This window comes from Eupeodes corollae, chromosome X (assembly GCF_945859685.1).
Source record: "Eupeodes corollae chromosome X, idEupCoro1.1, whole genome shotgun sequence".
NCBI lineage: Eukaryota > Metazoa > Arthropoda > Insecta > Diptera > Syrphidae > Eupeodes > Eupeodes corollae.
Window position 1 is genome coordinate 4,800,012 of NC_079150.1, and position 17,000 is coordinate 4,817,011.

The following is a 17,000-nucleotide window of genomic DNA, read 5'->3' on the forward strand; positions in this document are numbered from 1 at the left end:
AACTTATTTATCATTTACTTTAAACTTATTCTCGTTTAGTAAAATGTTAAGTTTATTCGAATGAAGTTTATATTTTTATTAAAATATACTTAAAAAAAAACTAAGCATATTAATTCTTTTTGTTTTTATATAAACTTTTTATAAAGACTTTTAACATTAAATTTTCTTACTAATTTTAAGCGTTTTGTATTTATTTTTCCCGCATTATTTTAGATCTATATTTTATTTTGCTAAATATACAAAGATTCAAACTAAAAACAAAACATAAAAATACAAAACACGGACTTTATTTTTATATAACTAACTAACAGATTTAAAGTACGAGTAATTTTATTGATTTTCTTACTTACAAAAATCGAATTATAAGATAATTATTCGAATTGGAACATAAAAAAATTTAAAATAAAATTAAAAAATTATTACATGTATTTTTGTTTTTTTTTTTTTAATCAGAAATCAGGGACGACTAAACAAAAACAAAATAAACTGAAATAAAAAGCAGAGGCAAAATGTTGACGATTAATTTCGAATATGAATGCAGCTTAAGAAGGCGTAGAAAGAAGGGAAAATGAACTAAAAGACTCATGAAAACAACACAATCTAAAGTTGGGTTCCTGGTTTTCGTATTGGCAGACGCCTCCTCTGTGTTAAAAGTCCCAAGCCACGTGCTTGTTTTGTTGTCGTTTCTGGCAATTCGGTATTGTCTTCGGACTTGACGTCCTCAGTCGTTGACGAGTTTGAGTCAGAGTCAATTTTTTCGATTGGACTTTGGCCAGCCGCTTCTTCCGAAGGCTGTTCTTCAGCGGCAGCAACAGATTCTGCAAAATATGCCAATGAAATTAAGTTGAAGTTGATGGAGTTTTATTTATCAGAAAATAAATTCGTACCTGTCGTTGATCCTCCTAGTGCTAGTTTCCTTCGCGCCAACAAAGGATTGGGTTTTCTAGCGGCAGCAATCACGGGTGATGTTTTAGGTTTGTTATCAGTCTTCGGTTGAACTAGCAGTCGTGGGCGTGATTTGATTTTATTTAGTCCTCCAGTGGAGATTGTTGTCTCAGGTTCGCTCTTGGCTTCACTTCCACTCTCACCCTCTCCTTTACTTTCGGGACTAGTTTCGTCTGATGATTCTAAAGATGCTGATGGTGTTGTCGATGTTGTACGTAATGTGTTAAGACGTGAACGTGGTAAAAGACGGTTAGCACCAGGTGCACCAGATCCTCCTGCACGATTTAGATTAAATCTTGATGGCTTGCTTTGAAGGGAGGAAGCTGAAGAAGGTTTTTCTTCGCCAGCTTCTGCAACCGCAGAATCAGGAGTAGCAGTCTCATCGTTCTCTGTTATGACTGGCGATTGTGTACTAGCCGCAGGGCGAGCTCCAATGCGACTTCGACCACGAATGTTTAGTGTTGGGCGAGCACGTAGTGAACGAGCAGTGGTACTCGAAATTTGGTTGATTTCATCGTTCTGTTCCTGATCGGCACTGGGAGCTGCAGCAGTAGTCGTTGTGATTTGACCACGGAGGTTAAAGCGATTGCGGGCTAAATAAAAGTGAATAGTGAAAATTTGGAAATATTAAGTTGCGTAGTATGTAGTTTGAATCATTAAGAGGGACTGTTCTCTTTCATTCTTATAAATAAAATTAATATACATAAATTTTGAGTTGAAGTCTAGAAGATTTGTAAACTCTAACTTTGTAAGCTATATTTTATTTATACAAGGATTGGGTAATATACGTTCTTAGAGTTTCTTGTTAAACGTAACAAAATAGGGGTGAAAGAATTTTGTTTTAGTTTTCAAATTTATATACTTATACTTACTTCTGCCTCGAAGTGGCGGCGATGATTCAGCTGGTTTGTCAGCTTCTTTGGCAACAATCTCTTTCTCAACAGCTTCAGGAGAAGAAGCGTGTGCTGGCGTTATAGCAGCCTTACGGTTTCCAAACGATGGGCGTTGGAAGCGATCTTAAAAAAAAATCAATAATGCACAAACGTGTTACTTTAAGACATCTCACTTTTGGCAACTATATTTCAATTAGATAATTTGTTTAAGTGTTTGATTTACTGTGTTAGATCATACAAAAACAAAAGATATGTACTTTCTTATGATTTATCGTCAGAATAAAATGTATGAACCTATTTTCTTTGCATGTAATTTTTCCCTTATTCTTATATAAATTTATACTCACTTCTTCCCTTAAGTCCACCTGGACTTGAACTTTGTGTTTCTCCAGCTTGTGAAGCGGGAGCCTCTGTGGTACTCGTTGTTGTTGGATCAGCAGCTCCTGATTTCAAACGGAATCGGTTTCTTCCGGCTGTAGCTAATCCACCACGACGACCAGCTCCAAACAAAGAGGCAGCTTGTGTTGTGGTTTTAGGGGTGCTAGTAGTGGTAGTTGTTGTTGTGGTTGTTGGTGTTGTTGTTGGTTCAGTTGTGGTTGTTGTACTTGGGGTTGGTGTTGGCGTTGTGGGAATAATAGTCTCGTTCTCAATTTCAATTGTTGTCATAGCGTCTTCGTCGGATTCTGTTGGCAAAATGGTAGTTGAATCTCTATCCATATCGGTGGTCATGTCCATTTCTAAATTTTCATTTGCCAAAATGGCATACAAGTCAAGAGCAGCTTTCTCCATTAAAGGTGTTGTCTGTTCGACTTCTTCCAGCATATTTTCATCAGCGTTACTCTTTTCACTTTTTGGTTCACCTTCAGCTGTTTCACTAACCATTATTGCAGTTGGAGTGGTTTTTTCAGAATCTCCATTCCTTGGTGATCCTTTAGTTTGCTTTTCATCTGTGTTAAATGTTTCACTATCTACCAACTCAAGACTAGGGTGCTTTACACTTATCTTCTTGCTCTTTTCATTTGAAGCGCTGGCAGTATTTTGGAAATTTTCCAAAGAAATTGTGGGTTGGGCGTCGTTGTTATTTCCACGCGATGGGAAGCGAGTTATTGCTGGCAAACGACCGCCATCTACATCGTTATTTGTTGCTGATGGCACATTAGCACGTCCCTTAGCCTTACCGCTTACAAGAGCATTATCAGGGGCAGAAGTTGTGCTACGTTCAATATTTGTGTAACGAGACTTGCCCCGTTCCAGTGGCTGAGCTCCTCGCTTGCTAGTTTCTTGCACAAGAGATGATTCAGCTTCTTGCTGCTTCTTTCCTATGCTTCCAGCACCACCTCCAAGACCCTCGTCGTCATCGTAATAGTAGTAGACGTATTCGTATTCATAATCCATTCCGTTCGGGCCTTTTTTAATTTGAATTCGAGACTTTTGATTCTCAGATCCAGCAGCGAACAAGTTAGTTTGTGTATCATAAAGATTACTATTTGGTGCATTTTTCATCAAATTGTTTTTGGAAGTTGTCAAAACAATTGGCAAAACTTCTGTTGTTAATGATACATCTACTAAATCTTCGTTTTTATCATCGGCAGCTACATCATCAAGTTGTTCCTGTTCTATGGCGCGTTTAGCTTCTATGCTCTTCATCACATCTTCGTTAATCAAGGCACTTAATATCGGATTGAGCTCTGGTCTTTCCTTTGTTGAAAGTAAATTTTGTGTTTGTTGCAATTGCATCAAAGGGCTTACATCATTCTCATCATCGTTCTCCATTAGTTGATGTTCTGCCTTTGGATGTTTTGAGATCTTATGTGATGTTTGAAATTCATCGGGAGGGTTGGAGATCTTGTGTGCTGTTTCAAATGATGAAGCTTCATGGTTTTCTCCTTCTTCTGTTATTTTTTCTGCAAGATCTGTGCTGTCCGCACTGCAGAGCAAGATCACGCAACCTAAAAAGCACCTACAAAGAAATTATGCATAAATAATAGGTTATTATTATCTTTTTACAATTTTGTTTTATTTTAATTTCAATATTGTTGTCGGTTTACATTTTAAAATCTCGTTACAGATTCATAATACATTTGCTTTCACCACGTGATATATATTTGTTTTTTTTTTTTTTCAAAAGTCAACTGCCTACAACACATAATAAAGGGTTTAACTGTTTACTTGTAAGCAGTTTGATAAATATTCATTTATTTAATTTTTTTAATTTTATAAATAGTAAATTACAATTTGCCTTTTATTACAAAAAAAAAAAACAAGTATAAAAACATGTCTTGACAGTGACAGTTCGTGAAAATAAACAACTACGCTACCTATTTATTCTGCCCTATTCTCCCCTAACTGAATAATTGTACAGATGTCATATGAATTTAGCAAATTTCCAAAAGTTAAAATAGCCATTCTGAAATTAGGCAAATCATTTTTTAAGCTTAGTAAATTGCTAACAATGCAATGGTTTTAACATTTTACTAAATCGTTTAAAATTTATCGCCTGTCTTTCTATAGAAGGGGAAACTTCATAGTGATTATGCGAGCAAAACAACAGTTATGTAGAAGCAGATTTAAAACAAATTTTGAAAGAGTTTTATATAACAGTCGAGGTGGTTTTGATCAAGAGGTATATGAATATGTCAAATTCTAACAAACATCATCACATCCACACTCAGCATCACTGCTCAAATTCGGTCTTTGACATTATTATAGTTTTGGTCATATGTGAAGTGATTTCAGGAAAATCTTAAAAAACAGCTTAAAATGTTCTTCCCAAACTACATGCACCTAATACAAAACGGAGATATCATGCATTGATTTAAAATTGACTAAGTACGTTTGTAGAACTACCTAAATCATCGAGTCAATTTCTTGTTGTTAACATTTACCGTATCAATCGATTCACACGAAGTGTATTTTTTACATCATGTTTGCTGTATCTAAGGAATAAAATTGGTTAGATAATTGATTGGCTCCACGAATAAAAAAGATGCATGATTATGAACCTGTAGCTGATGAAAGCAAAAACACACCTAGCTTTTGTACATCTTTGTTGACGAACAGTGACTGTATTTTGTGCCACGCACACACACAAATACTTTGTATAACTTTCGTAAGTCTCAGAAATTTTCGTGCCAACTATGTGTGTTCATTAAGCCAAGTCAACTACCTACGCCTACTCGCCAGTTTTGTTGTTATGAAAAACATTGGAATTGTTGGGTAAAAACTGGAAACAAACTAACTGCATCGTCGTCGTCGTATTTCTCGTCATCTTCTTCAAAGTCGTAGTCGTAGCGTCTGTTGTCACCGACTGCCGTCTGCCTCCACTGCTAGCAACTTTTTCGAAATCTTGATTGAGATAGGTCGGGTATAAATGAAAAGAATTTCGATTTTTGGTTCATAGCAACTATAGTGCCACATGTATAGCTTCAAGTTTGAGGGTTTTAATTTTTGTGATGAATACCTAACCTATCCATGTGGTATGTCGTTATGTCTGATTACTTTAAGCAAGTATGGTCTTGGTTTCAACGATCCCTCCACTTTCCATCAATAACTGTTTTTTTTCTTAATAAACAAAAAACTCGTTTTCCCCCATTAAATTCCATTATTTTTGCATTTCAATATGAACTTCAAATATTTTTAAAGAAAAGCTTTTTGTAGAGCTTCAGGCAAGCTCAAAAAGAATATGATTCAATATTTAAGGTACAAGATTCGAGTCCACGAAAGGTCATCCAGCTATGTGGATGAACTGGTTATTGTGTACAAGGTAATTAAGTTCATACAACAAATGAGATGCATGACATTTTAATGGAATTTACTTCTAAAATGTCGTCGAATATATAGATACGTTAAGCATATAATGGAGCCTAACAATCTATAATATACGGTGATCCTGTCTGTTTCACTTTTGCTATTTGCCATTCTTTATTTAAGTTAGCAAAAAATTGGAAGCTTCAAGAGAATCAAGACAAAGAAAACACCTACCTTCTACCATTTAAAAAAGGCATATGGATAAATCCAATATTTCCTGCTATAGCTTGCTTCAAGTCTTTGCCCTTTACGTACATGGTATATTATGTACGAGAGTATATGTTTTAATAGTCAAGTCTCATAAGCCATCACCGTCGGTCGGTATATAAGTTTATATTCTGTAGACACCCGGTTACTGACAATTTAAAAATATAAATGCGTGACTGGCCTTCTTAAATTGTTGCTTTAACAAAAACCCAAAGAAGGATTAAAAGCTATAAAAACAACAAACCATATCCGGGTCTCAACTCTTTGTTTTAAAAGCGGATGAGATAGATTAGATAGGTGAGTCGGTTCTCAAGTTTAGTTTTGAATTACACGAACAAAATTATAGCATTGTTCATTTTAAAAATCTGTTGCACAAATATTAGAGTTACAAAATAAACAGGAGTCATATTTAAACGTTATGTCTTGTGTTGCAAGGAAGTCAAGAAGTTATTCATTTTTTTAAAGACGTTTGTGTTTGAATTTGAATGTTGATTTGAAGAAAAATAATAAAAAATGTAAAAAAAGACTTTTTAAGGACGTTTGTGTTTGAATTTAAATGTTGATTTGAACAAAAATAAATAAAAGTTAAATAAGCTTTAATAACTGTTTAACGATTTTCACATATAGTATTATATAGTATTTAAGTATTTGCGTGTACAGCTTTATATCATTTAATTGGAAAGTAATACTAAGCCAAGGGTTTTAATTATTGTGTTAGATTCCAACAGAAGCCAGGTTAAAAATCTGAACTACAAAAGACGACCTAAAAGCTGTTGGCCAATAGCACAGTTGTCAAAGCATTCACATTTTATAAATACTGAATACATTTTTAAAAACTTAAATACAAATGAATCAAAAATCTAAGATATTCGATGGGAAAATTCAAAAAATTGTTTGAATGGGTCCTTGAAAGGAAAAGTCAAACAAAATTAATGTTAAAGACAAAAACCGCTCCTGCTAAACAACACCAGCAAATTCAACAAATTAGCATTTACATTCGTAAAAAATATCTTCCATTTGAATTTTTAAAAAAGACGTGCTTCAATTTTAATTTTACAAATTTAAACCCATTGCTGAAACACTGTTTGAACCATTAAAATAATCCCAACACCTTTTATTTTGTCGAAACGTATCCCATTGACATATAATAAAATATATGTGTACATACATATGTATATGTATTTAAGGTACAAATTCGGCTTATTAGTTCCGTCCAATTTAAACTTATAGTGAAAATCTTTTGTCAATTAATTTCTTTTGAGTAAGAAATATACATGTTTTTCTTTCTATTGTGCGCCAATAATATAATAAAAACATTTAAAAAATTGACACGATATCGAGTTTTCTCTAGAGAAACTATTAAATAGCCTTGCCAACTTTTTTTTGTTTTTAACTAAACAAATACCTTTTGCTTAACATATTTATCGTAACATTTTGTGAAAAAAGTACTTTTATGCATTACATGGCCTAAAGGTGATTTCTCGTCAATTGTTTGTATTGTGAAGTGATGTCGTTCATTCATTCTATTATTGACCATCACATTATTTAACTCCACTTCAAGACCATGCATTGCATATTCGTATGTTTACTGTCATTATATAGATATGTACAATTTAATTAATACAGGTGCTGTACTCACAATTTAAAAAGGAGCATGCTGTTTTGATGTCGTCACACTTTCACTTTTGTTTGGTGGTGGATACAAATAATATATAAGAACTGGTTGCTTCCACTCTGCTGATGCGGCTTCCAACTGCTAGCAACTTCCAATCCGATGATAACTCTGTAAATTATAATGGTCAGACTATGTGTTTATAATATATTTCTCACGGATACCATCTAGTGGTAGTGCTAGTGGCATGTAAGTAAAATGTAAAAACTACAAGAAAAATGCGTAAATTTTTTGCAAGGCCACTCACAAAAAAAAGTAGCTTAATAGTAAGATACTATTGTAATAAAGGAACTTTAGGCTCTCTCAAAATAAAAGAATACAAAAAGTATAAGATCACAGAAACGGAACAAAACTTGTCTGCATTTTTTTTTATTTTGCACTCGAATCTGATACGGCCCTGAGTTTGAGTTTGATGAAGAGGATGAGTGTGTTGATTGTTAATGTCCTGCAATGTGTATCTTATATAAATTGCATCCGTATATTACCAACTCAAGGCTGTCAGTTCAACTCAACACAAGCGCGCTTAACATTCTATAATGATTATGATTATTAATATATATGGAACTTTGAATATTGGACAATGTCGAGCCAAGCCGAGCCGCAACAAAAAATAAATAAATCCAGACTCACTTTCAACTTGAAGGTGAACTTCTAGAAAATATTGAAAACCAACCAAATGTACCGGTTTACAATCTTGGAAGGCTTAAAAAAGCTCTATTATATGAATAAATATATCGGGAAACAAGTATGGTAGAGTCAAGAAAAGCAATGTATTTGTATCTGTAGTTAAGTTATGCGTTAAGCAATTGGCTGATATTAACTTTTTGTCTTTGTGTTTTTGCTGTCGAATAGTCTCCGTATGTATTTATTACTTTATTATTGATATTTATAAAATTTAAACAAAAAATGTGTAGGCTGATTGATTCGCTGTTGAATGAGAATTCTGCAAAGAAAGAAAGAAAAAAAAAAGTTTATAATTTCCATTAAATGTACACCGTTAAAAAAGCTTATTTTAAATGTCATTTATTTATATCTTAACTTATACTTTGTATCTTACTTCACAATATTGAAAATGGAGAAATAAAATAAATAGTTACTTAATTTTAAACCGATCTTTTTTAAAGTATTTTTGCTTATTTTTAAGCTTTTAGAGTATTGGTTGAAATGAAGGGTGTAGGGACAAGACGATGAATTTTAGTGTGCTTATTTTCATTTGACCTCGAAGTTAATTGGAAAACTTTGAACGCTATTCAGGACATTCTTAAAATTTAGGCTATGACAATTAATTTTCGGTGTTTCTTACCCACTTAATAGTAAAATTATTTAACTTTGCAAACCAACAGGGATGGTCAATTTGTAATCAATTTTGTACTCTCTTTAGATCAATGAGTTAAATCAAAAAATCCTGCCATGTGCCAGGGAGGGGGTTTGGGAGACGGTAATTTTTAAATACCGAAAATTAAAACCGATTTTTCGTATTTTCTAAGTTAATAACATTTTCTGATATAATCTTTTTACACAGTTTTAAGACATGATTTGGTTTGAATAAATAGTATATTACATTTTTAGACAAGCGAAATCGATGGACATGAATACAAAGCCTACCAAATATTCTCATTGCTATGTGAATATATTTTTGCTTTGCTATATTTTTTTTATTAATTTGCACGTGTAAATAAAATAAAATATGAAAATTTGATTAATTTTAACTTCCTTAACATAAATTACAAAATTTAAAAACACGTTCATGCAAATTAAAAGACACAACAATTAAGTGCCAAACTTTCTACTACTCTACTATCTTGGCTAGAATTACTCTTTAACTCTTCTAAGACGTTTTTCGAGCCTCTATATTTTTGAAAAGTGCATTTATTTCCCTTTTAGATTTCATGCAAGTACATTCAAATAATGTATTTCTTTTGGTGGCAAAGCAACCAAGACATATAAGGTATTGTTTTAAGAAACAAATTCTTTAAATATGTATTTGATTAATTATTAAATTAAATGTAATCTTAAATTCCTTGTAAATATGTACATATATATCTTATTATTAGCTTAATTATTTTGTTGCAATTTTGTAATTAGCAGATCTTTGATCAATTGATGAAAAACATAAATAAAGTAAACGAAATTAAGTTAGAGGTGAGAAAGTGTCTCGACACACTTTCAAAATATTTCTTTTGAAAGAGTTGTATTGTTAATTTTGTTCAAAAAGTATAATTGATATCAAGTGGGGTCAAAAAGTTAAACTTTGATATTTTGAATAGATAATGAGGAGTTTACCGAATCCCGATAAAAAAATCTTTTTTTAGGGTATTATCAATTCAAGAATTTTATTTTTGAAATCGGACACAATCTGTCTCAAATCCATTTTTTAAATTTTGTTATGAATCTCATTTATCTTGCAGGTGTGTGATAGTACGAAATTTCTTGTCTTTTTCCTGAATTGTAGTTTTACGTAGAAACAATATCTACTCGTTTATTAACACTGATTTAAGACGTTGCATTTAAATAGCTATTTTCACTAACTTTAGACCTTAGAAATTAAAAGGTGCAAAAGTAAGTTCAAAAATTCTGAACATCATCACTCAAGTGTGCAATTTTAAATTTTACCCAGTTCTGATTTTCAAAATATGTTTAAAATAGCACAGCTTCAGTGAAAAAAAAATTAATTTTTGTTCTGGGATTACATAGTCACCAATGTCAATGATGACAGAAAAATTAAATAAACAACTTGAATTTAGTCTTAGGAGGAAGCCTTATGGCATTCAAAGAATATGATATGAGTTAAAACAAGGAAGAGGATAGATTAACTTTGAATAACAAAATAAATGATTCTTTAACCCTAACACTTAAAAAAATTACTGCGTATAACAGAATATTGTATGTCCATCCAATCATCAAGACAGTAATTAACTGTTCTTAAATGTATCTTTTCAAAATTATATTTAAAACAGGAATCAGAAATCAGAGAAGTGAAACACAACAAACGTATTCTCCTCCGGTTTTGATGAAAACTCAATACTCAATACTTGACGTTTCCCTCTTTTTAAAGGTTTAAAATCCTAACGCAACCATACGCTAACATCCCAGTAACTCTTTTAATGCTCATATATGTGCCCAAACAAGGATTTTGGGTAACCTTAAAATGATTAAACACAAACCGGACAAAGAAAATACCAATAAATATTTGTTTTGAATGATATTACAACTTAGAATTATTGAGAAGGGCACTTTCGGACAAAAAAAAAACTCTACATAAAATTACGTCTAAAATACTCTGATGAGCATTTATAGAAGTTCAGATCTAACGGTTAAATTGTTTAAGGGATGAAAAGCAACATATGATTATATAAAAAGCGTTGAGATAATGCCATTAAATTAATCCCAGATCCCTATTGAAGATATTCCAAAAATTAATATTTCTTTGATAGCTTTTTTGTTAAAAAATTAAGTCTGTTAAGTTCATTTGAACCTTGATTGTTCAGAATGGTAAATATTCTTCGCCCCTACAACCATTCAAACTTGGAATTTTAATTTTTTTAAGACCAAAAGTTTTAGTTGAAACCGATAATTTGATTTTTCTTTTAGAAACAGCCCGATAATTTTTACTTGAGACATGTAGGAACTATATGTCATGACTAAAAATAACAGTAGTCCCCAAACAAATTTGTTGGTCAAAAATTAAAAATTCGAATTTTCTAAAAAAAAAAACAATCTATCGGTTTAATTTTCTTTAAATTTGTTTTCTTAATTTAACTACTTTCATTATACAAAATATTTTTTTATTGCTCCAGAATTTTTTAAAAACTCGATAGCTCTTAAAACGGTTAATTATGTTTTAAGAAGATTCAAAAGAAAAAATCGGTTTAAGTAAAATTGAAAAATTTTAGCATACAACATTAATTTTAAAAATAGAGCTCTTATTATTCTCGAAAAAAAAAACTAGAAAATCAAGTTTTCTTTTATTAATGAAATGACATTTAAATTTATGAAGACAAACGGTTGCAGGTATTCTTTTAAATCTTAAAATGTAGGTAATATTTTTAAACAGACTGAGGGGGAGGGTTGGTGTCGATATACATTGATCTTAAATTCCTGAACTTTAAAATGACAGAGAAAGATAGAGCGTACAAGGCGTATTATAAAGTACAAATTAATCTCTGTACTTTATAATACGGCTGAAGTTGGGTTAAAGGTTAAACTAATCGGCATTCCTAGTTCTAGTAAGGATACTCATGTATACTATATAGTCTGTAAAGAAAATCTGCTCATACATAATGTCTTAAAGAAATACCTTTAATCCATGTGCCTACAGTCTACATATGTAAATAAGATAGTAGTAGCAGTTAACATAACATTAAAATAAAAGCGGAAACAAAGCTAAATGTATCACTGTTATGTTAGCAGGTATTGTACCCTTTATTGATTAAATCATTTGATCCGGTAAATCTTTAGTCATTCAAATGGACACACAAATACTATGTATACATACAAATTTGTATAGATGTTATCTTAAGAGCGTTATACTCTCAAACACGTTTATTTTCTTAATATATTTATTTCTTTTAATCAACGCAATCAGGCCAAGATATTCAAATTCGCAGGCGATATCTTATTTTCAAGGTTATCACTATGCTTTTAACTTCTAAGTGTGACTTTAAATTGCTGTTTATTTTTTTTTCATGAGCTATTTTAGGTTTATGCAATCGCAATAAATGTATGTATGGTTTGGTTGTTTATGAATATGATAATATTTTTTATTAATTGACCTTTTAGCTCATAGACAAAAAAATGTTATGTATTTTAAACTTTTAATATTTATTAAACTATATTACGTATTAATATCGTAGTTTAGCTAGAAGCCAGTTTTATTTAGTACCTCTTATACGTTTACCTATGATACTTGAGCTGGAATCGGCTTATTAAATTTGAATTTATAATAATTTTACATAAGAAAACATTCACGAAAATATGTAATTTGGAATTAATTTGGTTGTATAGAAAATAGTTAGAGCTTATTTTTTATTTGACAGAATTAAAAATTAAAAAATCGAAACACCGATAAATCTTTCAATGTTGGTCCTTGATATTCACTGTTTATGGGCTGTCCTACCAACTATTTCCCAAAGGCAACTTCCAATCAAATCATCGCACAAATATAAGACCTTAATTAATATCCGAAAACAGTCCAATATTTATAGGTTTGTAAAGAGGATTACAAAAAGAATAAAAGCATTATCTAAACAAAAACAAAAGTGTTTGAGATACAACAAGTCTTTCTACCCGGTCTTGAAAAGAAGGGTCTTAATTATATTTGCATAAACTTCCAAGACAAAAAAAGGTTTACCCAGGTAAATTTGTTCCTCTGGATTGGATTGTTTTTAAGAATCGTTTACCTTTCGACTTTTAAATACAAATTTGTTCACATGTATAATTTGAATATAAATTTTAATTTTTCAATTGAAGCTAAAATACAATTTTTTGGTGAAGAATAAAAAACTTTAGGCAAGTTAGTTATATTTATAACAATGAATAAAATAAGTTTTAAAAAAATATGCACACGGAAGTGGTGCAATTCTTTAGCGCTTAGATACGAGTACATGTTTAAACTAATTGAGAAAAAACCAATAGGGTCAATGCACTTGTTCTCCCAGTTTACAGTACTTCAACTGCAAGCTCAAAATCAAATTAAATGCAGTCAGTTAAACGTCAAAAAAACATACAGGGGCACAAAAATTATGTTTGATTTCTTAGTTCTATCTCTGTGGCAACACACAGTTATAGATTGTTAGATAACGTTTGGTTGGATTTTAATTTCCACTTAATCAACTTTTATTTTGAAATGTGATAGAAACGTGACTGGACAAGACAATTTTTTTTACACACCTTGCTCGAAAGGCAGCAGCAGCTCCAGAGTCTAGACGTACATACCAAGGTTTAATTCAAGTTGCATTATCTCATGGCTTATGATTTGAATGCCAAACACGCAGATTGGAAACAATCATTTTCATCTACCTTTATTTGGATCTAATGCTAATAACCTCAAGATAACCACTGGCGGTCTTGAAATTTTCTACTACTGACTCGTCACCATAATTCAGTATCCGAAAGAGCTTATGGAATTGGAGGAGTATATGTATACCGAAATACCAAGAACGAAACGCTACTAACATATACCATAACGCGACCATAAACACATTGCACAGACACAAAAATGGACTTTTAACAAACTCTTGTAATGACATTTAAGTCTAATTCCAGTGACACAAAGTTGTTCAAAGCTTACTTCCGTATTTTAAAATCTAGAGAATGACAGATATCCGAGACGTACTTCCTAAAGAAGGCAAGGAATTGATATAAAAAACGCAGTCTTAAGCGATTACATCTTTGTTAAAGAATTTCCCCAGGAGCAAAAGCAGATTGTGGGCTTGTTTACAACAAGTATTTAAGGTGAATGCAACAGAAAGATATCATGCAATATCGATTAGATCTTGATCTTACCGGGTTTAATGAAGATCACTCACCGAACGTTATTATCTTCGAGCGAATCGATGTACGAGTAGTTTACTTGTCTGTTTGACAGTTGATTTGGAGTCTATATCGTCTCTATCTAGAGCTGACCAAAGACTTTATATGGTATACCACTTTGCTTTATGACATGCTTAATAGTAGAAAGTTTAAAAAAAACATTAATCCGATACAAATATTTATCTTTGGCCAAGAAATATCGATCCTATTAAACATTTATACCAGCTATCTAATAAGAAGCAATCTTGTATGCAGCCAAAACAAAAAAATTATGAAAACATTAAAGGCTTGCTACGGTTTTTCTAGTTTTTAAGTATTTGTAATTAGCTCAAGCTGTTATGTTAATTTGCTAATGAGCCTTAAATTAGTCTAATTTGGAATTGAATTTTGTATCAAAAATTAAATTATGGTTTTTAATTCTTGGTCAAAATATTGAGGAATTTAAATTCTAAGTTGATTATAGACCGATAGACGTGTTAATAGGTGTATGGTTTAACTTAGAGTGCTAGTTTAATGCCAGAAGGTTAGGTTTATTATAATAGTAGCATACTTTTTTTAATGCTTATCAGAATATGATTCAATAATTTGAAGACTTAAACGAGTTATTTTCTGTTTGATTGCAAGTTTGAAAAATCTGCATTCATACAACAGCAAAGATTCTTAGATTCATATTCAATGGAACGGCGAATGTTTAGTTTATGGCTTTAATCTGCACATGACATAATTTGTATTTTATTAGTTTTCTTCTAAGGACAGCAGTAACTAGAATTACTCATACTTATTCATTTTATTGACATTGACCTCTCAGATGTATGTATTAGTAACACATATAAGTAGTTTGAAAAATAAAAATACATAATTTACTTGATTAAATGAGTAAGTTAAATTGAATTAAGTCGTATTAAAATAAGATACCCATTCATCTTTAAAAAATCACAAGGAAAACACTTAGAACAAATATATACATTGTATGCCCAAATCAACTGGCCACTTCTTTGATGTGTCAAAGAAATAACTTTTGCCCATAATATTAAAATTTTGGCAGCTGAATTATTTCTAATTTCCTCCAACAAAAATAAATAATAAACGTTCTAATATAGACCATGATCAAAAATACTAGTTAATCAATTAATATCCCAGTTTCCAATCCACTATAGTATTGAGAGTATTTAAAATATTTTGAAATGTATTGAACGATTTTGATATTTTTATATTAGATTGGCTAGCAGCAATTAGTGAATGGGTCAATATAAATGCAACAAGTTACTTAACATTTTTCATCATCAATCACCATTGCATTTAGATAACAATAGGGTCAGAAAAAGAAAAAAATGCTCAGTCTTTTTATTATAAGATAAGTTGAACATAATTAACATTTAATTACTGACTTATAGAAATAATAAAAGCATATTTATTACATTTATAACAACTACAATTGCAAACAGGAAATACTATCAAAGACTGATTTTTTAAAAACTCTACTTATATTAACGGACGGATATGAATACAAAATACTTTGAAAACGAAATAGTAAATTCAATTTTCGACATTTTCTAAATCATATTAAAAAAATGCTTTTTTATATTTTGTGCACCAATAATTTATAATAAACGTATATATTTACCTTAAATTGCATCTACGATCACTTTTGTTTATAATCCAACTTGCCCACACACAAATTATTAAAATTCCAGAAATACCTCATATAATTAATATGCAAAATGAATAAAAGTCGGAACGAAGATTATGCTATTTAATTCAGTTACCATCGCGTATGCAGATTGCAGATTAAGTGTGCATTCTTAACACATTTTGTTTTGTTTTCTTTGAGTTGAGAGAATAAGAGAGAAAGAGAAAACTAGAGAAAGAAGGAGGAGGAAGAGGTCTTGCAAACAATTTAAATGCAATATTTTTCTTCATTATTTCACAAACATTAATTTTTTCTTGATTAAGTTTTGTATGTTACCTTAGTTGAAAGGAAACTATTAAAACATTAACATATATCCACAACACTGTTAATTCAAGTTTAACTATAACTATCCACTGAAGGATTTTTTTATTTTTATTTTTAAATTTATTTGTTGTTAATGGTTTAAACCAAACCACATTTGTAGATTCGAAATAAAGCTAATTAAATCACCGAACAAATAAAGGATAAATTCGTTGTCCGGATGCGTTGCCGTTGTTATTCGTTCGTAACGATCAGCCTCAAGGGTATAATGTGACTCCTTTCACTTTAAGCACTGGAATGGAATATAAAAACAAAGTGGGGCTATATGTATACGGCGCTCCCACCTCAGATTTAAGTTTGTTATATTTTTTTAACAAAACGACCACAAGTATACAAAACACAATAATAAGGTACGCGTACCTGACTTGATGGCATTTGCACTCACTGGTTATTGTGGCTCGCAGCTATGGCCATTCCTATATAGTTGAGTCTTTTATGTAAATTCACGCTCAAAAATTGAGTGGAAAGGCAATTTCTTATCATCGTAAAAATTGTGTCATTATGCGATCCTAAGTACGATGACGACAATGTGGACAAAACCGGCCACCCATCATCATCAGAGTAAAGACATAACGTGTATAGTGGTTTGATGGTTAAAGACGAAGAGTAAAAATAAAAGAAGACAATTGAGTGATTTATTTGTTGTTTTTTTTTTTAATATTATTATTTCCCGAATGAGTGTTTTTCAAAGTTTATAATTTATTTTAAGCCGTTGTTGTAACGCAGATGAAGAAGCTTAAATTTATACTTGTTGGATGTTAAGATTTAGCCAAAAGCCTATGGGTATGGCTTTAATTTGTAGACCATCAGTAGTATTCGGTCGTCTAAAAGATAGAAAAAAGTGCGATTTCGATGTTATGAATGCAAAATAAATGGAAATCCCATGAGGTGACGGTGAGATCCCCTACGTTTTACCCCCTTGTATGACTGATGC

At 31.4% G+C, this 17,000-nt stretch overlaps 1 protein-coding gene across 3 annotated transcripts; it reads right to left on the bottom strand.

The window, feature by feature from the left end:
- Window positions 1-291: 291 nt before the first annotated feature.
- LOC129953393 (mucin-5AC) lies at window positions 292-16,307 on the bottom strand. 3 transcript variants are annotated; one of them, XM_056066557.1, is made up of 6 exons: window positions 16,022-16,307; window positions 7,492-7,635; window positions 2,186-3,798; window positions 1,818-1,961; window positions 888-1,538; window positions 292-818 (listed from the first exon to the last, which is right to left on the bottom strand). In XM_056066557.1, exons 2-6 carry the CDS (start codon window positions 7,506-7,508, stop codon window positions 601-603), a joined length of 2,643 nt encoding a protein of 880 aa, XP_055922532.1. In that variant the 5' UTR covers window positions 7,509-7,635; window positions 16,022-16,307; the 3' UTR covers window positions 292-600. The 3 variants fall into 3 exon arrangements, with proteins under 3 accessions (XP_055922532.1, XP_055922534.1, XP_055922533.1); XM_056066559.1 differs by lacking the exon at window positions 16,022-16,307 and adding an exon at window positions 8,155-8,292; XM_056066558.1 differs by lacking the exon at window positions 16,022-16,307 and adding an exon at window positions 8,010-8,148.
- Between the last annotated feature and the right edge of the window lie 693 nt (window positions 16,308-17,000).

What these genes read in the sequence shown, in the direction of transcription:
- LOC129953393 (XM_056066557.1), bottom strand. An exon ending in GCCGCCACTTCGAGGCAGAA is followed by an intron (nt 1,539 to 1,817) that starts GTAAGTATAAGT and finishes ACTTTTATTTAG; the next exon opens with CCCGCAATCGCTTTAACCTC. An exon ending in ACTAGGAGGATCAACGACAG is followed by an intron (nt 819 to 887) that starts GTACGAATTTAT and finishes CATATTTTGCAG; the next exon opens with AATCTGTTGCTGCCGCTGAA.